At 40.2% G+C, this 22,593-nt stretch overlaps 1 protein-coding gene across 2 annotated transcripts in view; it reads right to left on the bottom strand.

The window, feature by feature from the left end:
• API5 (apoptosis inhibitor 5) overlaps positions 1-14,165 on the bottom strand; it is a 29,415-nt gene extending 15,250 nt beyond the window's left edge. For both annotated transcript variants that reach the window (XM_049890916.1, XM_049890917.1), the window contains exons 1-5: positions 13,956-14,165; positions 3,734-3,895; positions 2,537-2,630; positions 2,002-2,067; positions 1,289-1,440 (exon numbers count right to left, since the gene is read on the bottom strand). In XM_049890916.1, the coding sequence (XP_049746873.1) occupies positions 1,289-1,440; positions 2,002-2,067; positions 2,537-2,630; positions 3,734-3,895; positions 13,956-14,024 (543 nt within the window). In that variant the 5' untranslated portion in view covers positions 14,025-14,165. The remainder of the gene's footprint in view (positions 1-1,288; positions 1,441-2,001; positions 2,068-2,536; positions 2,631-3,733; positions 3,896-13,955) is intronic.
• Between the last annotated feature and the right edge of the window lie 8,428 nt (positions 14,166-22,593).

The following is a 22,593-nucleotide window of genomic DNA, read 5'->3' as shown; positions in this document are numbered from 1 at the left end:
ATTTCTAGCCTCAATCAGTTCACCTTCGAAGTGCTAGCCACGTATTTTCAACTGGGGCAATATATCACTCCCCACCTTGGCAAAAAACCCACTGCTGTTGATTCTGACTCGGTTCTTGGGAAAATTTTACTCTTTTTATGTATAAAGCACAGATATGCATACAGTACATAAACAGATATACAGCCTATCTGTGATATTAAAATTTCATGGGGATTAGGAAAAGGCTTTTTAGGTAGCTGATAATGAAAAAAGGCTGAGCAACTCAGTAGTAAACTGCTAAATCAGATTCACGTTCCTGTATTTAGAAGCAGCTTCGTTCCCATTAAGATGGTAATTGAACACAAAATGGAAGACCACACAAGTCTTATTTTTAAGTCCTCTGAATCAGTGGGTCTAAACTTTTCTGTTCACTGACCTAAGCAGCTCACAATCATGACATTCTCTACCAGATCACCAGCTGGGGCAAAGGTAAAATATGCTGATCTTCCCAGCTGAAGAGCTGCTCCTTCTCTCTCACTGAGGAAGTCTTATCAGGAAGCAAGTGAGTGGTGCTATTATAAAGAAAACTTTGAATCTTCTTGAATGTATTAAAAAAAGTAAATCATTCCCAAACTTTGCCACTTTATGAGTAAAAAGTTAGTTGTAACATACCTTATGAGAACTTAGTATCTATAATTACGCTAGAAGGTGGGAACATAGACAAGTAAGCATGGCCTTGTGCTCTCAAAGAGCTGACAGTCTCCTGGGGTAGAATCAACGGGATAATATATTTCATTTTGACATAATCCAGAATACTATGGGAGAACAGAAGTCCTGGTGGTGCAGTGGTTAAGAGCTCAGGCTGCTAATCAAAAGGTTGGCCATTCGAATCCACCAGCTGCTCCCTGAAAGCCCTATGGGGCAGTTTTTACTCTGTCCTATAGGGCTGCTATGAGTCAGAAGCAACACAATGGCAATGGGTATGATGGGAGAATAGCCTAGGATATAAGTGGGGATCAAGGAGTTTCCTGAAGGAGGTGATTTGTAAAGTTCTGAAGGATGCATAAATTTTGAGGATAACACCACAAAGGATTTAAATGTGATTATACCTTTTAAATTAACACACCCGTTCATCATTAAAGTGGCCACAGTGCTAAGTACAATACAAGAAAAACCTGAAAAAGCTCTCTGGTGGTTCTAATGGGATATGCCATTTACACACAAGGCACATATAACACTGATAAAATACTGCTAATTCTAAATATGTTCTTTTGCTTTAGAGATGTTCCAAATGATGACTGAAGCTTACCTTTTTGGATTCAGTTAATATAAGCTCCTCTACTTCTTTTGTTAAAACTTCATCTGGCAAAGTCTTAAGTTTTGTAGAAAGAAATTTGATTGCTCGTTCTCTAACAATGTCTTCTCCTTGAAGTATTTGGCTGAACAAGCCTCCTAAAGTCCCTGCACACAAAAAAATTAAGTGTAGCAAGTCAATTCTTCTATATTGTATGCACAATAAAGAATGGGAAGTATTTCCGTTTAACTCAATTTATAGTATTTCTTCTCAAATGAGTTGATAAACCTGAATACCATCAATATTGGTAAAAAGAAATTTGAAATGTCTATCTATACCTATATATACATCCAACCATAATATAGTAATGACATGCTTGGTCACGGAGACAGAATCAGCTTGAGCATGACTTTTCCTTTTTTGTTGTTATTAATAATGAATCAAATCGAGGTATTTTGAAAAATTTTCTTTAAAGTAGCAAAGGGAGTTTTCCAACAGAAAAGCTTAATTTGTTCTTGCAATTACTTCTGCTGCTTTTTCAAGCCACACCTTGAGAGCTAAGCAGATTTTTTTCAAAATACCTAGAATTTATATGAAATAGATCTCTGGCTGAAGCCCAAACTTAAATTTTATAAAAAAATTTATCTGGCATTTATCCTTAATGAATAATGCCAAGCTTCTAATTCTTTAAGACGTCAAACACAATTCAGAGTAAGAACTGGTCTTACCTTTTGCATCCATCTTAAATATACTTAACAGAGCGTTGTTCACTAAGTTAAATTCTGCAGAGTCATCTGAATAAGGAAAAAGAACCACAATGTATAAAATAAATTTGAAACATCATCTGTCTCATTTTCAAAGATTTGACATAGTTTCTCACAATTCTCTAAAGTACCCAGAAAATACATCTTCCGTTTAAAAGTGGAGAACCTGATCTGGCACACTTGGGAAACCTTTACGTTAGGGTGGTACAATTAAGATGCTACAGGAAATTGGGGATCGTGATACATCAAACGTTCCCGAAAGAATCCAGTCATTATATCTTTATAAACAGAATTAAAATCAAAACACTACAACACTAGAATTACATAATTGGGGAGTCAAGGCAGGCTTCAAACTACTGAATGGATAAAATAAATCTCTATCAGAGGCAGATCCTTTAGCAAAAAACAAAACAAAACAAAACACCTAAAATACAGAGTTAATATTTCAGAGAGAAGTCATATTTACATAAAAGGGCACGGTAATAATAAAATCCCCTACCTGTCTGCAAAAGCTGGGTTAGTATGTCGGCCACTCGGGGAAGGTTTTCTCCAGTGGCAAACTGGGGCAGCTCTTTAATTGCTTGACGTCGGATCTAAGCATGATTTAAAACAAAGATTAACCAAGTACTATTTTCATTTTTTAAAAATAACAAACCCAACTTTCTAAGAAAACTAAAACTAGAGAGAAACCATAATTAAGGGCATGTATGAGTCATAAAAATATAAAACATGAGCTTTCTAGTAGTGATCTTTTAAAAATCATTTTTTTTTTCTAACTTAATATTCAAGTCTCATAGAATAACTGAAACAATGTGGTGCAAAGAGAATTTAAATGTGGAACTGGAGTAGACAGATTTGGAAATTATAAACAATGGCAAATATAACAGTTGAGGTTTTACTGCTTTTGGGCATATCATACTATAACCTCTAAAAATAGCTACTGTGGCTTAGGTAACTGTTTTATAATTTTTCATGTTAAGTACTTAATATAATATTTATGAATATCTTCTATGCACTTAACTTTAAATACTAATTTTGGCTTTTTTAGTTTTACATAAAAAATATAGGGATAAATATCTAAAAATCATCCATGAAACGTTGGTGGTTCATGAATTTCATTTGAAAAACCAGTAGTTAAAAGCTGAAAATACTTAGAAACCTGTATTAACGGTCAGATATGCTAACGGTTAATTCTGTTCCACTGAATTACAGTCTAAGAAAAATTAGTTCTTATTTTAGTGATCACATACAATTATTACACAGACCAATTATTTTTTCTGCCATGCAAAATATTTAAATGCGGAGTCGTATTTTATGATGTAACATTTTTTAATTAAGTAATTAACTAACCAAGCAAACACAAATTGACTAAAAACTAACATTAGTCTAATTTCATATACCCAATGCATAACAATCTAGAAAAAGCTATAAGCCACAACCTGCTTTTAACAATGAATAACAGATAAGCAAAACTGTGCATTTTTCACAGTTGAAAGGGGGCAACACGAGCCAATACTTTTTCTCAAATGCAGATTATATATAGCCTGGGTATGACGTTATGCCAGACCATACCGCAGTACTTTATTCCGCACTGATAGCGTCAGCACTCTAATTACATTAGCTATACAGAAAGAAATCCAGGAATTTTAAGAGAAATATTTCAAAGCTTGTTGAAAAGCTTCAATCATAAACTTACTGATACATCTTCATCCTCACAGAGGTCTAACTGTGCGTTGATAGCAGAATCAGCCAATTCTGGAAAATGCTTAAAGAATTTTGGAATAAACTGAGCCGCTAATCTTTTTTCCTTGGTACCGCCTTTCACACCATCCAGTATCACCTGATAGGAATCTTTATGCTAAAAGAAAAATGAAGCAGAATAGAAAACACAATTTTGGTGAATACCTTGTTTGAGTCTGCATTAAAAAAATTACAGAGGATAAAATATATGGCTTATTTTGGAGTTTTACTGCTTAAATGGTACATCTACCTCCCTGTTCTCTTATCCCTCTCCAAATACTGAATTGGAAAAGGGAGAAGGATGACTTAATTTGAGTTGGAAAAAGCAAATAAGTTTTTTAATGTACCAGTACTTCGTTCTTGTCATGGACTGAATTGTTTCTGAACTGAGACTAATGGATCTAACCAACTACCAAGCAGAAAACCCATCAGCTTAGGCTGAAGACAGAGAAGAATGAAAGGAAAAAACACTTGAATTCTATAGGTAGGAAACAGGCCAAAGGAGCGACATCTGTTGTCCTCCAAGGAAAGAAAAGGATCATCCCTGGAGCAGTTCGGAGATTAGTGGAACTGTTGGCAGGAGCACGGGATGCAGGGCCTTCTCGCTTTCCAAGGGTGGGGTCATGGTCTCCTGAATTCCAAAGTGTGGTGCGACACCTCCTGGGTTTCAAAGAGTTGGATCTTTGCCAACTTGGTTCTGGAGTGTGGAGCTGCCGTTAAGGCACGCTAGGGGACAGTGCTGCCACTCAGATGAACTAGGAGAATGGGGCCACCCAAAGCTGAGAGAGCAGAATTGCTGTCCCAGTGAGCCTGGAAGGCGGGGGTGAAGCCCAGGGCTGAGGGGCCTCCACCCAGAATCCAGAGACCATGGTCAACACTCAGAGTCAGCAGGATGAGGCCCTTGCCCAGATGGTCCCAAAGAACATATTTGGGATATGTTCAAGCCTTGAGAGCTAATGTATATTGTTCTGCTGAGTTTTAGACTTGCTTGGTGTCTGTTACCCTTTCTTTCCCTCCAATTTCACCCATTCGTAACAGAAATGTCTACCTTGTGCCTACATCACAACTGTACTTTGGAAAAGGAATCTTGCTGCCAGGTAGAATACGCCTACAGTCTTACCCACATTTGATTTAGATGATTCAGAAGATGAAATTTTGGAACTGGAGTTAATTCAAGACTTTTGGGTTATGATAGGGTGAATGTATTTTAAATGTGGCAAGGACATGAATTTTTGGGGGCCAAATGTTGGAATGTCATAGATTGAATTGTGTCTCCCCCAAAATATGGGTCAATTTTAGCTAGGACATGATTCCCAGTATTGTGTGGTTGTCCTCTATTTTGTGATCTGATGTAATTTTCCTCCATTTTGTGATGTAAATCTTAACCTCTTTTAAAATTGCTATTTAGGTGAAAGTTTACAGAGCAAATTAGTGTCTCATCAAACAGTTAATACACAAATTGTTTTGGGACATTGGTTGTCAACCCTGCAATGTGCCAACACTCTCTTCTTCTCCATCCGAGATTCCCTGCTTCCATTCATACAGTTTTGCTGTCCCTTCCTGCCTTCTTGTCCTTGCTTTTGGGCTGGTGTGCCCATTAGTCTCATATACATGATTGAACTAAGAAGTATGTCCCTCATGTGTGTTATTGTTGACCCTAGAGACTTGTCTAATCTTTGGCTAAAGGTAAACCTCAGGAGTGACTTCATTACTGAGTTAAAAGGGTGTCCGGGGACCATACTCTTGGGGATTCTTCAGTCTGTCAGACCAACAAGCCTGGTCTTTTTTTTGGTGAATCTGGATTTTGTTTTATATTTTTCTCCAGCTCTTTCCTCTATTGTGATCCCTGTCAGCACAGTCGGTGGTGGTAGCCAGGCACCACCTAGTTGTTCTGGGCTGTGGTAGTTGTGGTCCATTAGTCCTTTGTACTAATCTTTCTCTTGTGTCTTTAGTCTTCTTCATTCTCCTTTGCTCCTGCCGTGATGGGACCAATAGATGTATCTTAGATGGCCGCTTACAGGCTTTTAAAACCCCAGTCATTACTCACCACAATTGGATGTAGAACATTTTCTTTACAGACTATGTTAGGTCAATTGAGCTAGATGTCCCCCAAGACCATGGTCCCCAGGCCTCAGCCCAGTAGCTCAGTCTCTCAGAGCGTTTGGATGTGTCTGTGAAGCTTCTAAAACTTTGCCCTCGTCAAGATATGCTGACTTCCCCAGTACTGTATGCTGTTTACCCTTCACTGAAGTTACCACTTTTCTATTATCTAAAACAGAACCCAGTGCCGTCGAGCTGATTCCAACTCATAGAGACCCCTAGTGTTTTTCCCTCCCCACCCCTTCCTTTCCTCCTAACCATCAAAAATTGTCTTTCTGTGTGGAAGCATTTTCATGTGTTTTTATAATAATGGTCTCATACAGTATTTGTCCTTTTGTGATTGACTATTTCGCTCAGCATAACGCCCTCCAGATTCACCCATGTTGTGAGATTTAACCTCTATATGTTAATGACACAGCATCAGCGTAGGGTGTATCTTGATTCACAGCCTTACAAGAGGGTATGACTCAAGTCACATCCTTATTTAAGTCACACCCTTGCTTGAGTCACACCTTTTATCTTCCAAGAGACTAAAGGAGAGAGAAGCTAGCAGAAACGGGAGCGACCTCACCCCTACCAAGAAAGAAGAGCTGGGAGTGGAGCGCATTCTTCAGATTCGGTGTCCTGCACTGAACACCTCCTAGACCCTGGGGAATACTAATGCCAAGACACATGGAGACCTCTAAGGGACACCTGGCTCACAGATGTTGAAAGGTGAAAGGATCTTCCCCTAGAACTGACAGAGAGAGAAAGTCTTCCTCTAGAGCTGGCACCCCGATTCTGGACTTCTAGCCTCCTAAACTGTGAGAAGGAGCCTTTGGGCTAACCAAAACGTCATCAGTTTGAATCTACCAGCTGCTCCTTAGAAACTCTATGGGGCAGTTCTACTCTGTCCTCTAGGGTACCTATGAGTTGGAATCATCTTGGACAGCAACGGGTTTGGTTTTATACATACAGCCTCTGTTTGGATAGGTGGACAAAACTTTAAGTGAGAAAAGCCTTAAAAATTATAATATCAAATGTTTACACAGCACAGTGTTTATACTCTGTATAAGACACTGTTCTAAGTGCTTTAGATATGTGAGCTCACTTAATGCCATCGAGAGGGGAATGGACTAATTTGGGCATAAACATCCAATGTTTATAGAATCATCAAATTTTTAGTTTTATAGTAATTCTTTTCATGGACGTGGCAAGTACTAAATACCCCACCAAACCAAACCTACTTCTGTCAAGTCAATTTCAACTCATAGCAACCTCATAGGGTTTCCAAGGCTGTACATCTCTACAGAAGCAGACTGCCACATCTTTCTCCCACAGAGCGGCTGGTGGTTTCGAACCACTGACCTTTCAATTAGCAGCTGACTGCTTTAACGACTGCACCACCAGGGCTCCTTAAATACTATGTAAGGTTTAAAAAAAAAAAAATCAAGATGTAAAATTATTTAGGTACAGTATGATCTAACTAAGTACACAGAATATTTAAAAAACTATGTATCAAAAGACTATGGTCACAATTAAATTTTTCTAAAGGTACAGGTTTAATATAATTTGCACACTTACTACACTACATTAAAAGCTCAAATACTGCCAACCTATCTTAGTCAAAAAACCCATTGCCATTGAGTCGATTCTAACTCATCGTGACCCCACATGTTATAGAGTAGAACTGTTTCACAGGATTTTCTCAGATGTAATTCTAATAGAAGCTGTAATCCTAACAGATCGACAGGCCTTTCATCTATGGAGCCACTGTGTGGGTTTGAACAGCCAACCTTTAGGTGAGATGAGTGCAAACCATCTGCACCATTCAGGGACCTTCAACGTATCTGGTTAGTTTGAAAAAACGATTTCCATCAACAGATTAAATGACAGTTCTTCCTGATATGCTAAACATAACACTGACTCTCAAATAAAAGACATCTCTGTAAATAAGGATAGCTTCCACACGAAACGCAGACACAAAAACCAGTCTTCAGGAGTTACTACTTCAAAAGTGTATTATATACTTTTCAGCACAAAAGTGAAAAAAATCATGGCTGACTTCTCTACCACTTTACATTCCTGTGGTTTGCCTCAAAGCTTCTGGACAGACATCATAAAAACTAAGTCTTGAATTTTGAAAGTCTTCTGGACTTATTTTTTACAGAATAGCACAAATCCGTTTTCCTTGAACTCAAACTCAAAGCTTTACTGGTAAAGCCTTTAAAAAAAACTGCTTACATTGTCTAAAGTTAAATAAAGAATCTTTGCTTGGAAACCTCCCTCCCCCAAGAAAAAATCTGAAATCAAATAAAAAGGAATAATTAGCAACATTTACTGAAAGCCTACCAGGGACTTACTGATGCCTTATGTACACATCCCACAATAAAGCTGTGAACTGGTGTTAGTACTACCTCTATTTCTCAGATGAGAAAACCAAGGCTCAGAGAAGTAAAGTGATTTGTCCAGAGCCACTAGTTAAGCAGCAGATCCAGGACCTGCACACAGTTCTGCTGGGCTCCAAAGACAAGATCTGTGCCAATTATCATGCTTCCATAATTAGTGTCTTTTAAATAGTGTTCTGAACATTAATTAATTAAAGAGGAAAAAAATATTGGCTAGATGTAGGACCATGAAGGGTAAAAATTTAAGTCCTAAATACCATTTCCACACAGGCATCCCAAGCACAGCAAGGCTCTTCAAAAGTTAAGACATTTGAACATATTCAAACTACAAATCAAAGTTTCTACTATTAGTAGGCATCAGTTTTATTAAATAATTTAGCAGACATTACTAACAGACTTGGAGCAATTACCCTTCAAGTAATACAAAATAAAATGATACCCTTCCTTGCCAGGTCTTTGAATGAAAGAGAATTTCTTAGCACTTCTCGAGACAATAGCTCATTCAACATTAATCATAATCATAAAATGCTCTGCTAATTTGTCTTCTAACTGCAGCTTAGGGACAAGACTTTTTACAGAATGAATCTTCCTAAAGTAGTTACTACTTCTGCTTTTCACAGTAGGAAACAAGGTAGAAGTTGATTATTTTTAGTGATCACAATGATTCAATGACAGGTAGGATTGTAATCACAACAAAATATTCCAAATAGTACAGAGCACTGCTTATTTTTCCTCTTCCAACACAACTGCACATTTTAGACAAATATATTTGTAATCCTGACAAGCTTTAATTGTAAATACTTTTAATGCATTCTAAAAATTGTGCATATTTGTGTACTTTAATATCTGATTAAAAAAGAATTCTAAAGAAATCCCTAAGATACTTCCAAGTAAAAAGTCAGCAATAATTTTTTTAATTGTGGTGAAAATACACATAACAAAACATAAACCAATTCAACAATTTCTACACGTATAATTCAGTGACACTGAACACATTCCAGTTGTGCAACCGTTCTTATTTCCAGATTATTCCACTACCATTAACTTACTGTCCGCTAAGCAAAAGCGCTTCCTTTCCCCTCCCACCTACCTCTGGTGACCACTAATAATTTTTCGTTTCTATATATTTGCTTGGAAACCCTGTGGTGTACTGGTTAAGAGCTACGGCTGCTAACCAAAAGGTCAACAGTTCGAATCCACCAGCTGCTCCTTGGAAACTCTATGGGGCAGTTCTATTCTTGTCCTATAGGGTCGCTATGAATCAGAATTGACTTGACAGCAACGGGATTTTTTTTTTTGGTATTTGCTTATTTCATGTAAGTAAGATCATATGGCATTTGTCCTTTTGTGACCAATTCTGCTCAGCATGTTTTGAAGGTTCATTCATGTTGTGGCATATATCAGGATTTCATTTAGCCTTATGTGTGTGTGTGTATATATATATATATATGCATATACCACATTTTGTTTATCCATTCATCTGCCGACGGACATTTTGGTTGTTTCTACCTTTTGGCTATCGTGAAAAGTGCTGCAATACTGGCGTACATGTGTCTGTTCATGTTGCTGCTTTCAAGTCTCTTGGGGATATACCTAAGAGCGGAATAACTGGGTCAAATGGTAGTTCTATGTGCAATTTTTTGAGGATCACCGAACTGTTTTCCACAGTGACTGTACCATTTTACATTCCCACCAGCAATGGCTGAGGTTCCTATTCTCCACAACCTTGCCAACACCTATTTTTTCGATCACTGCCATTCTAATAGGGGTAAGATGGTATTTCATTGTGAAAAGTCAGCTACAATTTGATCCTTACTCATTAGGTATATTTTATAAGCAAAAATTCCTGGTAGTGATTATCAAAATACAATGAATATACATTAGTGGTGAGATAAATGCATATCTGGGCCTAGAACGCAGCCTCTAAGAAATAAAACATTATTGTAGAGAAGGATTTCTTCAATAAACGCATTTCTCAAGTATCAGATAAAAAGGAAACGGGTAAGAGAGACTATACATGCCACTGTATAAGTTAAGGCATATTACCACTTTATTTCTCAGACTCAGTAAATCTAATTTGCATTTGATACTAAAGTAGGTTGTTAATTCTTCCACATACTACTGAAGGGTTATGAACCTGGATGGCGTGTGATTTTAGTTTACTCATACAAAAAAGCTACCAAGGGAGTGGTATCTCATGAAATATAAATTCGTAAAGCCCATGTGCTTCCACTTTGAAGAACCAGTGTTCTAAACAATGACGAGAACAGAAGAAATCAGAGGTAGGCATTACATAGGCCCAATCTTAGATCAGCCTAACTGCCACAGTCCCTGAAAAAGTGCTTGGTGTTTTTTTTTTAACTTAAAAAAAATTTTGACAACATAATATAAAATCAAACATCTAAACTCAGAAATCAAGTAAATTCAGAAAACTATGAAACAAAATTAAAAATAATGGCAGAACACAGCTTGCTCTAGTTTGGTTATTCAGGAGCCTTGAGCAGTGCAATGGGAAAGGGGGTTAGAGAGCTAAAGGAACACACACCAGGGGAGAGAGACCTGAAGGAGTAGCAGAGGCAGAGTGGAAGAAAGGGCGGCTGAATGAGTATGTGGAACATGGGAGCTACAAGTGGAAAGACAGCAGAGACTGGAAGGGTTTGAGGTGTTAAATAACGCTTCACTTAGAATTTACCATTCGTAGCTTGCTTTTAGAAAACACAGCCTCGTGATTAAAAAAAAAAAAGCTCATATATGTATAAAAGTTCCCTTCTTCAACCTTCAGAAATTATCCTCATGAACAGTTTCTTAAATATGCATGTCTGTTCCTTCTTTGTATATATTTCTCTAACTTTGAAAAAGAAATGTCTACTAAAGGGCAAGGTACAGTTCAGAGAGAGAAAAAAAGGGCTTAACCCTTATCCTCAAGACTCTGTAGTTAATAAGAAAATGAGAACAGTTCTTAAATGAAATAAAATACAAACTCCAAGAACTCTTAATAAATACAAACATAGTAGCAAAACCAAAAACCCAAACGAAACCCACTGCTGTCGAGTTGATTCTGACTCACAGCAACCCTACACGACAGAGCAGAATGGCCTCACAGGGTTTCCAAGGAGTGGCTGGTGATTCAAACTGCCAACCTTTTGGTTAGCAGCCCAATGCTTAACCACTGCACCACCAGGGCTCCAGGTACATGACCAGGAAACTTAAACCTTGCCTATAAATCTCATAAGTTGATATGAAGATCAGGGTTTGCTACACCAAGCACGTAAACACTTCTTTCTCCTTAGAAAAACGTGAAATGGTGTCCCTCCATTACGGTGGTTCTTGCCTTTGTTAGTTCAAATTCACAGAAGCATCCTGAAACCCATTATTTTTTGGGGGTGTGGTTTTAGGCATTTTCTGTAAAAGGGAGGAATTATTACATAATAGAGCAGAGTATGTAGGCATTATGGTTTAATCCAGCTTCAGTTCTCCAAGAATTCACTGTGCCTGAGCAAATCACTACACATCAGTATGTCGAGATACTTGTCTTCAATCGTGACCTGTCATTACAGTGTCATGAAGGCACTGATTGCCCATTATCTACTGGGAATCATGTTAAATTCTTTAGTAATTGTTTTATATTTAAAGATAACATAAGAAGGCAATATGAGACACTCTCAATTATTTATTAAAAAACCCACTGCTGTCAAGTCAACTCTGATTCATAACGAACCTATGGGACAGAGTAGAACTGCCCCATAGGGTTTCCAGGGAGCAGCTGGTGAATTCAAACTGTCAGCCTTTTGGTTAGCAGCCAAGCGTTTAACCATTGCGCACACATAAATTCCAGTTTGGCTTCCAGTTGCCCTAACACACTGTACTCCAGCAGTAGAATGGGTGTGGGGGGAATGGGACAGCGCTATGTGTACAGTTTCCAAAAGCTTACCTAGTGGCGTATGTTTGGTTGTGTATATGGTGTTTTTTATGATAATCATAAAAGATGTGGCATAGGATTTCTTAAACAATGATTAAGTTTACTACAGGGAGAGCCTGGTTCTCTTCCTAAGAACACATACATACCGACATCCAACCACTTATCATCTCCTCATGTTCAATGTATTCTAGAACTTGGTAATCCCAAGAACAATACACCATCTACAAGCTGATAACTACTGGCCTAGCTCCTAACCCAACCCTCTCAGGTGATGTGCATCCAACAAGGTCAAATTTAGGTAGAACAACTTGCTACAATCTTCCTTAACTCAGTCACAAGTCATAAAATAGTAGAGAATATCTTCATGACTAGTTCTTCCCAGGAACAACAACAACAAAATCAAACAATGACTGACCATAGTTTTCCCATCTTGCCTTAAGGGACTGGCAACTTCTCCTTCGCAGGTGATCTACACATACCACATACACATCTATAGCAGACCATCAGTAGATACTTCTCATTGATAATGGCAAAATTTCCTACTGAAAATGGAAATATGTACGGAAGAAAAACCATCTGATACTTGAAACGGGTAATATCCACAATTCTAGATTAAGCTAAATAAGGCCCCGTCCAAAAAAAAAAAAAAAGCTCTATTCAAATTACACATGTCCAGAAAAGGGGATGGGAAGGGTACTGTCACAGATTCACTAATGTTATTAACTTGACTCTGCCATCTTTCACTTCCTACTGCCAGGGAGGGTAAGCAGAAAAATCACAAAGTTCTTAGCACTGAAAGGATATGGGATAGGATTTCTTTAACAATGATTACGTTTACCTCAGGAAGAGCCTGGTTCTTTTCACAAGAACACATACAAATATCCAATCACTTACCAACTCCTCACGTTCAGTGTACTCCAGTGCTTAACAATTACAAGAAACGATGGGTATTATGGACAATTCAACATTGCTAAAACTGCGTCTGGAACAAACACAGTAGAGGGAGGATTCTGCCCAGACAACTCTACTTAAAACTGCACTCCCCCCCCTCCCGCCACGGTCCACTGCACAGCCGTATTTTACATTCCTCACAACACTTGTCACTGGAAAAACAAACATCTTTCTTATTTGTTTATCCCTAGCCTACCTCGCTAAAGGTACATTTCGCGAGTCCGCGGATCTTTCTATCTTGTACCTACAGTGCCCGGCACAGTGCCTGCCTGGTACACGGTAGGGTCTCAAAATATACACTGAATAAACAAAATTGTGGACCCTCGATCAAATCTGAGAGTAAAGATCTCTTGGATTTCTCGCAAACTTCTGTCTAACCACTCTTAGAAAACTAACAGCAAATTCTCGCCTCGAGAAAGGGGTTTTAGCCCTCTTGGGGAGAACTCTCAATCTAGTCTTCCTGGGAATGCGCACCATCGAAAAGAAGAAAAAAAGACTCAACAGACATCTAGAGGCCAAGACTTGGGAAGAGAATTAACGGGGGGCCTGAAGCGGCTGAGTTACGAAACGCTATGCCGAGAAAAGGCTGGCGGCAGGGGGGAGGCAGAGAAGCCTGGGACCCGAGGGGCCACGTTCCCCCAGGTGAAACCGGTATCTACACTCCCAGACACCGGCCTAGCCCGACCAGACAGCCCGGGACGGCTGGGAGCCCGCGGGAGGGCGAAGGAGCAGCCCGGGCCCGGTCGGGGGAGCACTGCGGAGAGCCTCCGCTGGAGAGAGGCCGCGAAACGCCGGGCCCCGCAGGCCGCTCGGGGACTTACCTGGCCCACTTGCTCCGTGGCATCAGCTAAGATGCCATAGTTGCGGTAAAGCTCCTCCACCGTCGGCATGGTGAGCCACAGACCCAGGATCCGCTCCTGCTGTCGTCGTCTGGGCCAGCGCCACCACCACCTCGGAAGTTCTCCAAGCCCGCGACCCGCACTATTACGTCCCCAGCAGCCGCCAGAGCCGCCGCCAGTCACCGCTCACAGCACGGCCCCACCCCCAACGCCTACGTAAAGACGTGCGCGTCGGGAGCGGCCTTCACTGACCGTCAATGTGCCGCCTGGGGTTTTATCGCCCTCTAAGGGTTGGAGGTGCAAAAAGCGCCAACAATGATAAAATAAGCTCATGCGTTTAAAAAAAAAAAGATTAAGTCCGGTTGGGAGCTCTTGGTGACCGGCGGGGGAAAACGCCAAAATGACTACGCTTCTGCCCCGAAAAGATTTTAGGTTTTCCAGATAAGTGATTTTGTAGGGAGAGAAATAGAATGATGGATGGGATCTGTATGAGAGGTCAAACCACAATTCCTCATGATTCAAAAACCAAAACCAAGCCCACTGCCGTCCAGTCAATTCCGACTCATAGCGACCCTATAGGACAGAGCAGAACTGCCCCATAGTTTCCGAGAAGCGCCTGGTGGATGCGAACTGCCGACCTTTTAGTTAGCAAGCTGTAGCTCGTAACAAATTGTGGCCTAAGGGGCCGATGGGTCTGGTGGTAAGCAAAAAGCATTCAAATGCCATTAAAACAAAACAAAAACAAAAACAAAAACCATGTCCACCAAACTAAACAAGCCTACCAGTTAAATTTGACTTGCTGGAAGAGTTTATCTTTTCCTGCTGCCAGAATAAAGAATTGGGGTCACTTGATTCTATCTGATATATTAAAAAACAACCAATCTGTTGCCCTCCAGTTGATTAGAACTCATGGTGATCCCATGTGTTAGAGAGGAGATCTGCTCCATGGGGTTTTCTTGAATGGAATCTTAGCAGAAGCAGATAAAACCCAAACCCACTGCCGTCGAGTAGATTCCGAAGCATAGTGACCCTGCACGACAGAGTAGAACTGCCCCATAGAGTTTCCAAAGAGCGCCTGGCGGATTCGAACTGCCAACCTTTTGATTAGCAGCCATAGCTCTTACCCACTAAGCCACCAGGGTTCCCTGTCTAATATCAAGAGGGTAATAAATGAAACCATACATACTTACTGACAAGAGTCTCTTAAGATACAGATTTAGATGAAGAGAACTGAAGGTACAAAACGATAGGAATAGGTTGTCACGTTTATGTAAAAATAGTAAAGCATACAAAAGAAAGTTATGTGTATGTGGGTTGAAGAATGTTAAAACTGAAATTTCAAGATTGGAAGATCAAGTTATAATAGATGGTAAATTTGAAAGCCAGATCCACTTATGCAGCATAATCATAGGAAATGGTTACAAAACAGTGCCTGGCTAGCCCTTAAGCTTCTCAGTCAGAGGGTATTAAAAAGGATTAGAGAGGGGAAAGGAGGAACTGACAATGTGATTTTTTTTTTTTTTGAGAAAGATGTAGAGGTGCTTGTGAGTCACTCAGGACAATTATTACCTCCTTCACTCAAGCTGGGAGACCACGGGTGATGCAAATGGTTAATGTGCTTGGCTGCTAATCAAAAAAGGTTGGAGGTTCAAGCCCTCCCAGAGGCACCTCGGAAGAAAGGCCTGGTGATCTACTTCCAAAAAAATCAGTCATGGAAAACCCTGTGGAGTACAGTTGTACTCTGACATACTGAGTCGCCACGAGTTGGAATCGACTCTACAGTAACTAGTTCACTCAAGCTGCGACCACTCTGAGAGCTTGAAATGGGATCCCTGTTGTTGAGAGACACAAAGGACTGATGCCTGAAAACACTAGAGTTACCTGTGGCAGCAGGCCATGTTGGGATCTACCTGCACGCTCAGATTTTGCTGGAGCAACAGTGTGGGAGTGATTCCCCTTGGCCGTGTGAGAGATCCTGGATCCATTATGAGTTCTGCTTGAGGGGTCTTCTTGCCTGAAAGTGAGAAAGCCCCCGCAGCAAGAGTCGATGGACATAGAAACTGAGCGGTGATTGGGAGCAGCAGCTCATGGGAGTTAAGGTCGGGGGTCCCAGCAGGTGGCCTCTGAGGATGGCATAGAGTGGTCCACGTGAAACACCTTCCAGTATCTAACAGGCCTGAGAATGGCTCTAGTGCCACCCGGTTCAAGACCATTCCTAGCTTCCCCTTTCTCCTCTCTTCTCACATTCACCTCTCAACATGTATGCCCTGGAAAGGTCAGAAGCTGGCTAGCAGGCTGACTGGAGGATGAGGAACACAAAGAAGGGAAGCAGGCCCCAGCTGGGGCAGAGAAGATCTGAGTGCCAATCAAATTTGGAGTTTGGGTTCACCTGTTGGAATGGACACTTAAATTTCCGAATTAACCAAGAGCAGAGCTGGAAAGTCATGGGTCTGCCAGAATTTCCCTCTAGGGTTATAATGAGATTACTCCACATGAGTAAAATTTAAAGGGAACCCTGGTGGTATAGTGCTTAAGAGCTATGGCTGCTAACCAAAAGGGTGGCAGTTCTGATATAAAAAAATAATTAAAAAAAATCCACTAAATCAGTTAATGTCGGGTCAGTTCTGACTCACGGTGACCCGTGAATGCTAGTAGAACTGCTCCATAGGGTTTTCAAGGCTGTGACCTTTTGGAAGCAGATGGCCAGGCCTTGCTTCTGAGGTGCCTCTGGATATGTTTGAACTGCCAACTTTTTGGGTAGTAGTTGAGTGCTTAACCTTGCACCACCTAGAACTTCAAAGAGATGGCAGAAGATAATAAAACAGCTGCATTTTGATCACATCTCACAAGCTAGGTATCCAATGTAGTGTTGCATATACGTGCAAAAGTGAAGTAAGGGATCTGGGGAAGGAATTGAAGCTGTGTTTGCTCAGGAAGACCTTTGTTTTTGCTTCTTGCTTGGATTCGTTACAATGAAAGTACACTCGTATATACATGATATGATGTATTATATATTTATATTACACGTAAGTAAATCTTATATAATTTATGTATTTAATTTTAATTATATGTATATTTACATTTTACTCATATTAATAAATTCATATAATTAAGTTACATGTGTAATTAAATCTAAATTATTAAACATAAATTTTTAAAAAAGGAAAAAGACTCATTCAGTGTCCCTGTCTTCTAAAACATATTCATGAAAGTCCCTTCAGACCCTATCCCTGACTAACCTGCAGGCAGTTCCACTGGGTGCTGCTTTCTTCCCTCCCCCATGCAGCCCATTGGTTAGAAACAGTAATCAGGCTTGTGAACTCTACTTGGTCTTCTTTTTCTTCTCCGACTCTCAGTCCTGGAGAATGCTTCAAATCATTTTATATTTCCTCTATTCCTAGGTGGTCACCTCAGCTAGGGACCTAGGATTCATCAAAATGATAATAATGACAATGATGATGACAATGATGAAGATGATGATGATAGCCCATTACCATTGAGTCAAATCCCACTAACAGCGAACCTATAGGGCAGAGGAGAACTGCCCCATAGGGTTTCCAAGGAGCAGGTGGTGGATTCGAACTGCCAGCCTTTTGGTGAGCAGCTGAGCTCCTAACTACTGCACCACCAGAGCTCAATAAATGTTGGTTATTGTTGGGGTGACTATTACCCCAATAATAACCAGCATTTATTGAACAATGACTATATGCTAGGTACTGTCCTAAGCACCATGCATAAATTGAGTCACAAAAACTCTATGAGCTAGGAAATAATATTATCACCTCTATCTTACAAATGAGGAAACGGAAACACAAATGAGGAAACCGAAACACAGAGATGGAAAGTTTCTCTCCCAATGTCCTTTAGCTGGCAAATGGTTGAGTTGGGCTTTGAACCCTGGTGGTTGGATTCCAAAGCCCATGCTTTCTACTATGAGAGTGCATTGACTCTCGTCCCTGAATGTTCCCTCCTTCCCACCCACTACATTCAATCAATCACAAGACCCCATTCTACACTCTAAATCTATCACATATGCTTTTTCACGATGTCCCCAGTCTCAGTCTATTCTTCTTATTGAGTAGCTTTTCATAAATTTGGATTTTTTTTCTTTAATTAAACCAGGTACAATGTCATCATAATACATTCAAATGCTACAAAGATATTTCAAGTAAAAAAAAGTTTCGTCTTCATACCTTTCTTCCCCAGAGAGAACTATGAGCCCGCCAGTGTGGTTTATATTTTCACAAATCTTGATATTTTACTTATGTATGTATGTGTATTCACATTGTATATTTTGTCTTGTACATAGTTTTTGTTACATAACGTTAGTATTACTTAACATTAGCATTTCCTATGCAGTACTGGAAGTTGTTATTGGAAGTTATTGTTGTTAGTTGCCATTGAATATTGGAAGTTATTGTTAGTTGCCATTGAGTCAGCCCCTGACTCGTGGATAACTCATGCACAATAAATAGAACACTGCCCAGTCCTGTTCACCAGACTGTTGTGATGGATAGGGTTTTCATCAGCTGATTTTCAGAAGTTGATCTCCAGGCCTTTCTTCTTCATCTGTTATAGTGTGGAAGCTCCACTGAAACCTGTTCAGCATCACAGCAAAAAGCAAGCCTTCAGTGAGAGAAGGTGGTAACTCTGCGTGAGATGCATTGGCTGGGAACTGAATCTGGGTCACCTGCGTGGAAGGTGAGAATTCTACCACTGAATCATCAATGCCCCCATGGTTTTGGAAATACCATAGTCTATTTAGCCATTTCTTTTAGGACTTGTAGATTGTTTCCTATTTTTTATTATTACATACACTGATAAATGGGTGATATTTTAAAATCTTTGTGTTTTTCTATATCCTCCAACTTCTCTACAATGACTTTATATATATATGTATATATATATATATATATATATACACACACACACACATAATCTGTCTTGGAAGAAGTACAGTCGGAATGCTCCTTAGAAGCTAGGATGGCGAGACTTTGTCTCACATACTTTGGACATGTTATCAGGAGGAACCAGTGCCTGGAGAAGGGCATCATGCTTGGTAGAGTGTCAGCGAAAAAAAGGAAGACCCTTGATGAGAAGGATTGACACAGTGGCTGCAACAATGGGCTCAAGCATAACAGTGGGTGTGAGGATGGCACAGGGCTGGACAGTGTTTCGTTCTGTTGTACATAGGGTCTCTATGAGTTGCAACTGACTCAATGGCACCTCACAACAACAACACCATGGCCCTACTCCTATCATGTCCATACCCTATGGGGAAAGCAATTCATAAGTCCAAAAATGGCATGCCCACCAGAATTCTGAGTCACTCTCCCACTCTGGATAATGCTATGGGTACCTGAGGCTATGAATTCCTTGTAGGTGTATGGATATTATCCTATCACTGAGTGTTGTACTTCAGGATAGATATTAAAATGTTCTTTTTGACAATGAATGCAATGCCCTTCCTCTTCAAGTTGTCATTCCTGACATAGTAGACAATATGATTGTCCAATTCCAGTCCATTTCAGCTCACTGATGCCTAGGATATTGATGTTTATGTGTTCCATTTCATTTTTGATGATTTCCAATTTTCCTAGGTTCGTACTTCATACATTCCATGTTCCGATTATTAATGGATGTTTGCAGTTGTTTCTTCTCATTTTGAGTCATGCCACATCAGCAAATGAAGGTTCCGAAAGCTTGTCTCCATCCATATAATTAAGGTTGACTCTACTTTGAGAAGGCATCTTTTCCCTAGTCATTTTTTGAGTGCCTTCCAACCTGAGGGGCTCATCTTCCAGTACAAATCAGACAATGTTCTGCTGCTTTTCATAAGGTTTTCACCAGCTAATATTTTTCAGAATTTTTTTTTGAATATTAGTGGCATAGCTTCCAGCATCACAGCAACACACAAGCCCCCACAGTATGACAAACTGACAGATGTGTGGGGGTTTATATAGAAGGAGCCCTGGTGGCACAGTTGTTAAGGCAATCAATTGCTAACTGAAAGGTTGGTGGCTGGAAACCACCAGCGGCTCCTTGGGTAAAAGATGCGGCAGTTCACCTCCACAGAGATTTATAACCTTGGAAACCCTATGGGGTTGCTATGAGTTGGAATTGGCTCGACAGCAGTAGGTTTTTTTTTTTTATATGTATATATACACACATATATATCTTATACAACCAAAGAAACCAAACCTACTGCCGTTGAGTCGATTCCGACTCATAGCAACCCTGCACGACAGAGTAGAACTGCCCCATAGAGTTTCCAAGGAGCGCCTGGAGGATTCGAACTCCCTACCCTTTGGTTAGCAGCTATAGCACTTAACCACTACACCACCATGGTTTCCTATATCTTTCATATGTATATATATATATATATATTTATATATATTCTTTATATATATATATTCTTTCTTCTTGCCATTGGATCTGTGAATGAGTTCGGAGAACATTTTGCCAACTCCTATTTTTTTGTGTGTGTGTGTGTACTTTAGGCAGAAGTTTACAGTACAGATCAGTTTATTGTTCAAAAATTCACACATGAATTATTTTTTCTAATTTAAAACTTTTTTTTATTGTACTTCCAATAAAGGTTTACAGAGCAAATTAGTTTCTCATTAAGCAATCAATACACATGTTGTTTTGTGAAATTGGTTGCCAACCCCATAACATGTCAACAGTCTCCCCTTCTGGACCTTGGGTTCCCATTACCAGCTTTACTGTCCCCTCCTGCCTTCTGTTCCTTGCCCCTGGGCTGGTATGCCTGTTTAGTCTCATTTCGTACACACGGATTGTTTTGTGACATTGGTTACCATCCCCACAATGTGTCAGCAACCTCCCCCTTTCCCTTTATACCCTGTTTTCCCCATGTTCATTCATCCAGTTTTCCTGTCCCTTCCTGTCATCTTGTCTTTGCTTTTGGGAAGGTGTTGCCCATTTGGTCTTGTATACTTGACTTTTTACTTGACCGAACTAAGAAGCACATTCCTTATGTGTGTTATTGTTTGTTTTATCGGCCTGTCTAATCTTTGGCTGAAAGGTGGACTTTGGGAGTGGCTTCAGTTCTGAGTTAACAGGTTGTCTGGGGCCATAGTCTCCAGGGTTCCTTCACTCTGTGTCAGACCAGTAAATCTGGTCTTTTTTTGTGAATTTGAATTTTGTTCTACATTTTTCTCACACTCAGTCCAGGAACCTCTATTGTGATCTCTGTCAGAGCAGTTGGTGTGGCAGTCGGGCACCATCTAGTTCTTCTGAGTTCAGGCTGGTGGAGGCATTCTATTCTTATAATGGCAAAATGAAGTCCCAGAAAAAAAGAATTGAATTGGCTGTGCTTAGATCACATGTCTGCTCTGGCCCAATCAGTTAAGATCAGGAAAGCAAAACAAACAAATCTGTAAATGGGGAGACCCATGCCTGGAAGAGGGCTGGACTGCTCCCAGAGACTGGGGACATGAAAAGGGTATTGACCCCTTTTTGGGGGAGTTGCTATAATATCCTTTACCAATGAGAATATTAAAAGCCATCTGGATTCCAGTCCGTCAAGCTGAGTGTGCTTGAGTAGAGCTCTGTATTTTGGTTCATCATTCAACAAGTATTTATTGATCACCTTCTATAACCCAAGGAGCCCTGGTGCCACAGTGGTTAAAGCACTCAGCTGCTAAACATAAGATAGTTGGAACCTTCCAGCCTCTCTGTAGAAGAAAAATGTAGCAGTCTGCGTCCACAAAGATTTAGAGCCTTGGAAACCCTATAGGGTCACTATGAGTTGGAATCAACTCAATGGCAGTGGGTTTGATTTTGGGTTTCCTATGGAGCCCTGCTGGTGCAGTGGTTAAGAGCTCGGCTGCTAACCAAAAGGTCAGCAGTTCCAATCCACCAGCTGCTGCTTGGAAACCCTATGGGGCAGTTCTACTCTGTCCTATAGGGTCACTATGAGTTGGAACCGATTTCATGGCACCTAACAACAAAAACATAACCCAGGTAATGTTTCAGAATGCATTCAAAAGTCAAGCAGGCATGAAGCTTTCATTCTAATGGAGGGGAGGGGGTGCGGAGAGAAACAGTAACACAATAAATGCATAAATATATTTGGTTTTCAAAAGTAAAGCAATGACAACACACAGTACAACCAACCAACAGAAAGGTTTCATTCACTAACACCATGGTCAGCATGATGACGCAATCTGGAAACTATAGGCTAAACATCCCAATTCTTTCTGATTATTTGTCTACAACTGTCAATTTGGAAACCCTGGTGGTGTAGTGGTTAAGTGCTACAGCTGCTAACCAAAAAGTCAGCAGTTCGAATCCACCAGGCGCTCCTTGGAAACCCTATGGGGCAGTTCTACGGCAATGGGTTTGGAGATACACAGAGACAACGACAATACATGTTAAACTGAATTGAGAGTCTGTTAAACCCGTTGCTGTCGAGTCATTCCGACTCACAGCGCCCCTACAGGACAGAGTAGTACATTTGTAGATACACTTTATTTTGCAAAGTGCTTAAAGCTCTGGAAATCTGCTCCAGAATTTTTTTTTTAAATGAGGGGTTTTGTAAAACTCAAAGGAATATTGGAGAATTCCTCTCTAAGCTAAAGAAAGTGTATTTTTTCTG

Source organism: Elephas maximus, chromosome 7, assembly GCF_024166365.1.
Source record: "Elephas maximus indicus isolate mEleMax1 chromosome 7, mEleMax1 primary haplotype, whole genome shotgun sequence".
NCBI lineage: Eukaryota > Metazoa > Chordata > Mammalia > Proboscidea > Elephantidae > Elephas > Elephas maximus.
This window is presented reverse-complemented; position numbering and strand designations above follow the sequence as displayed.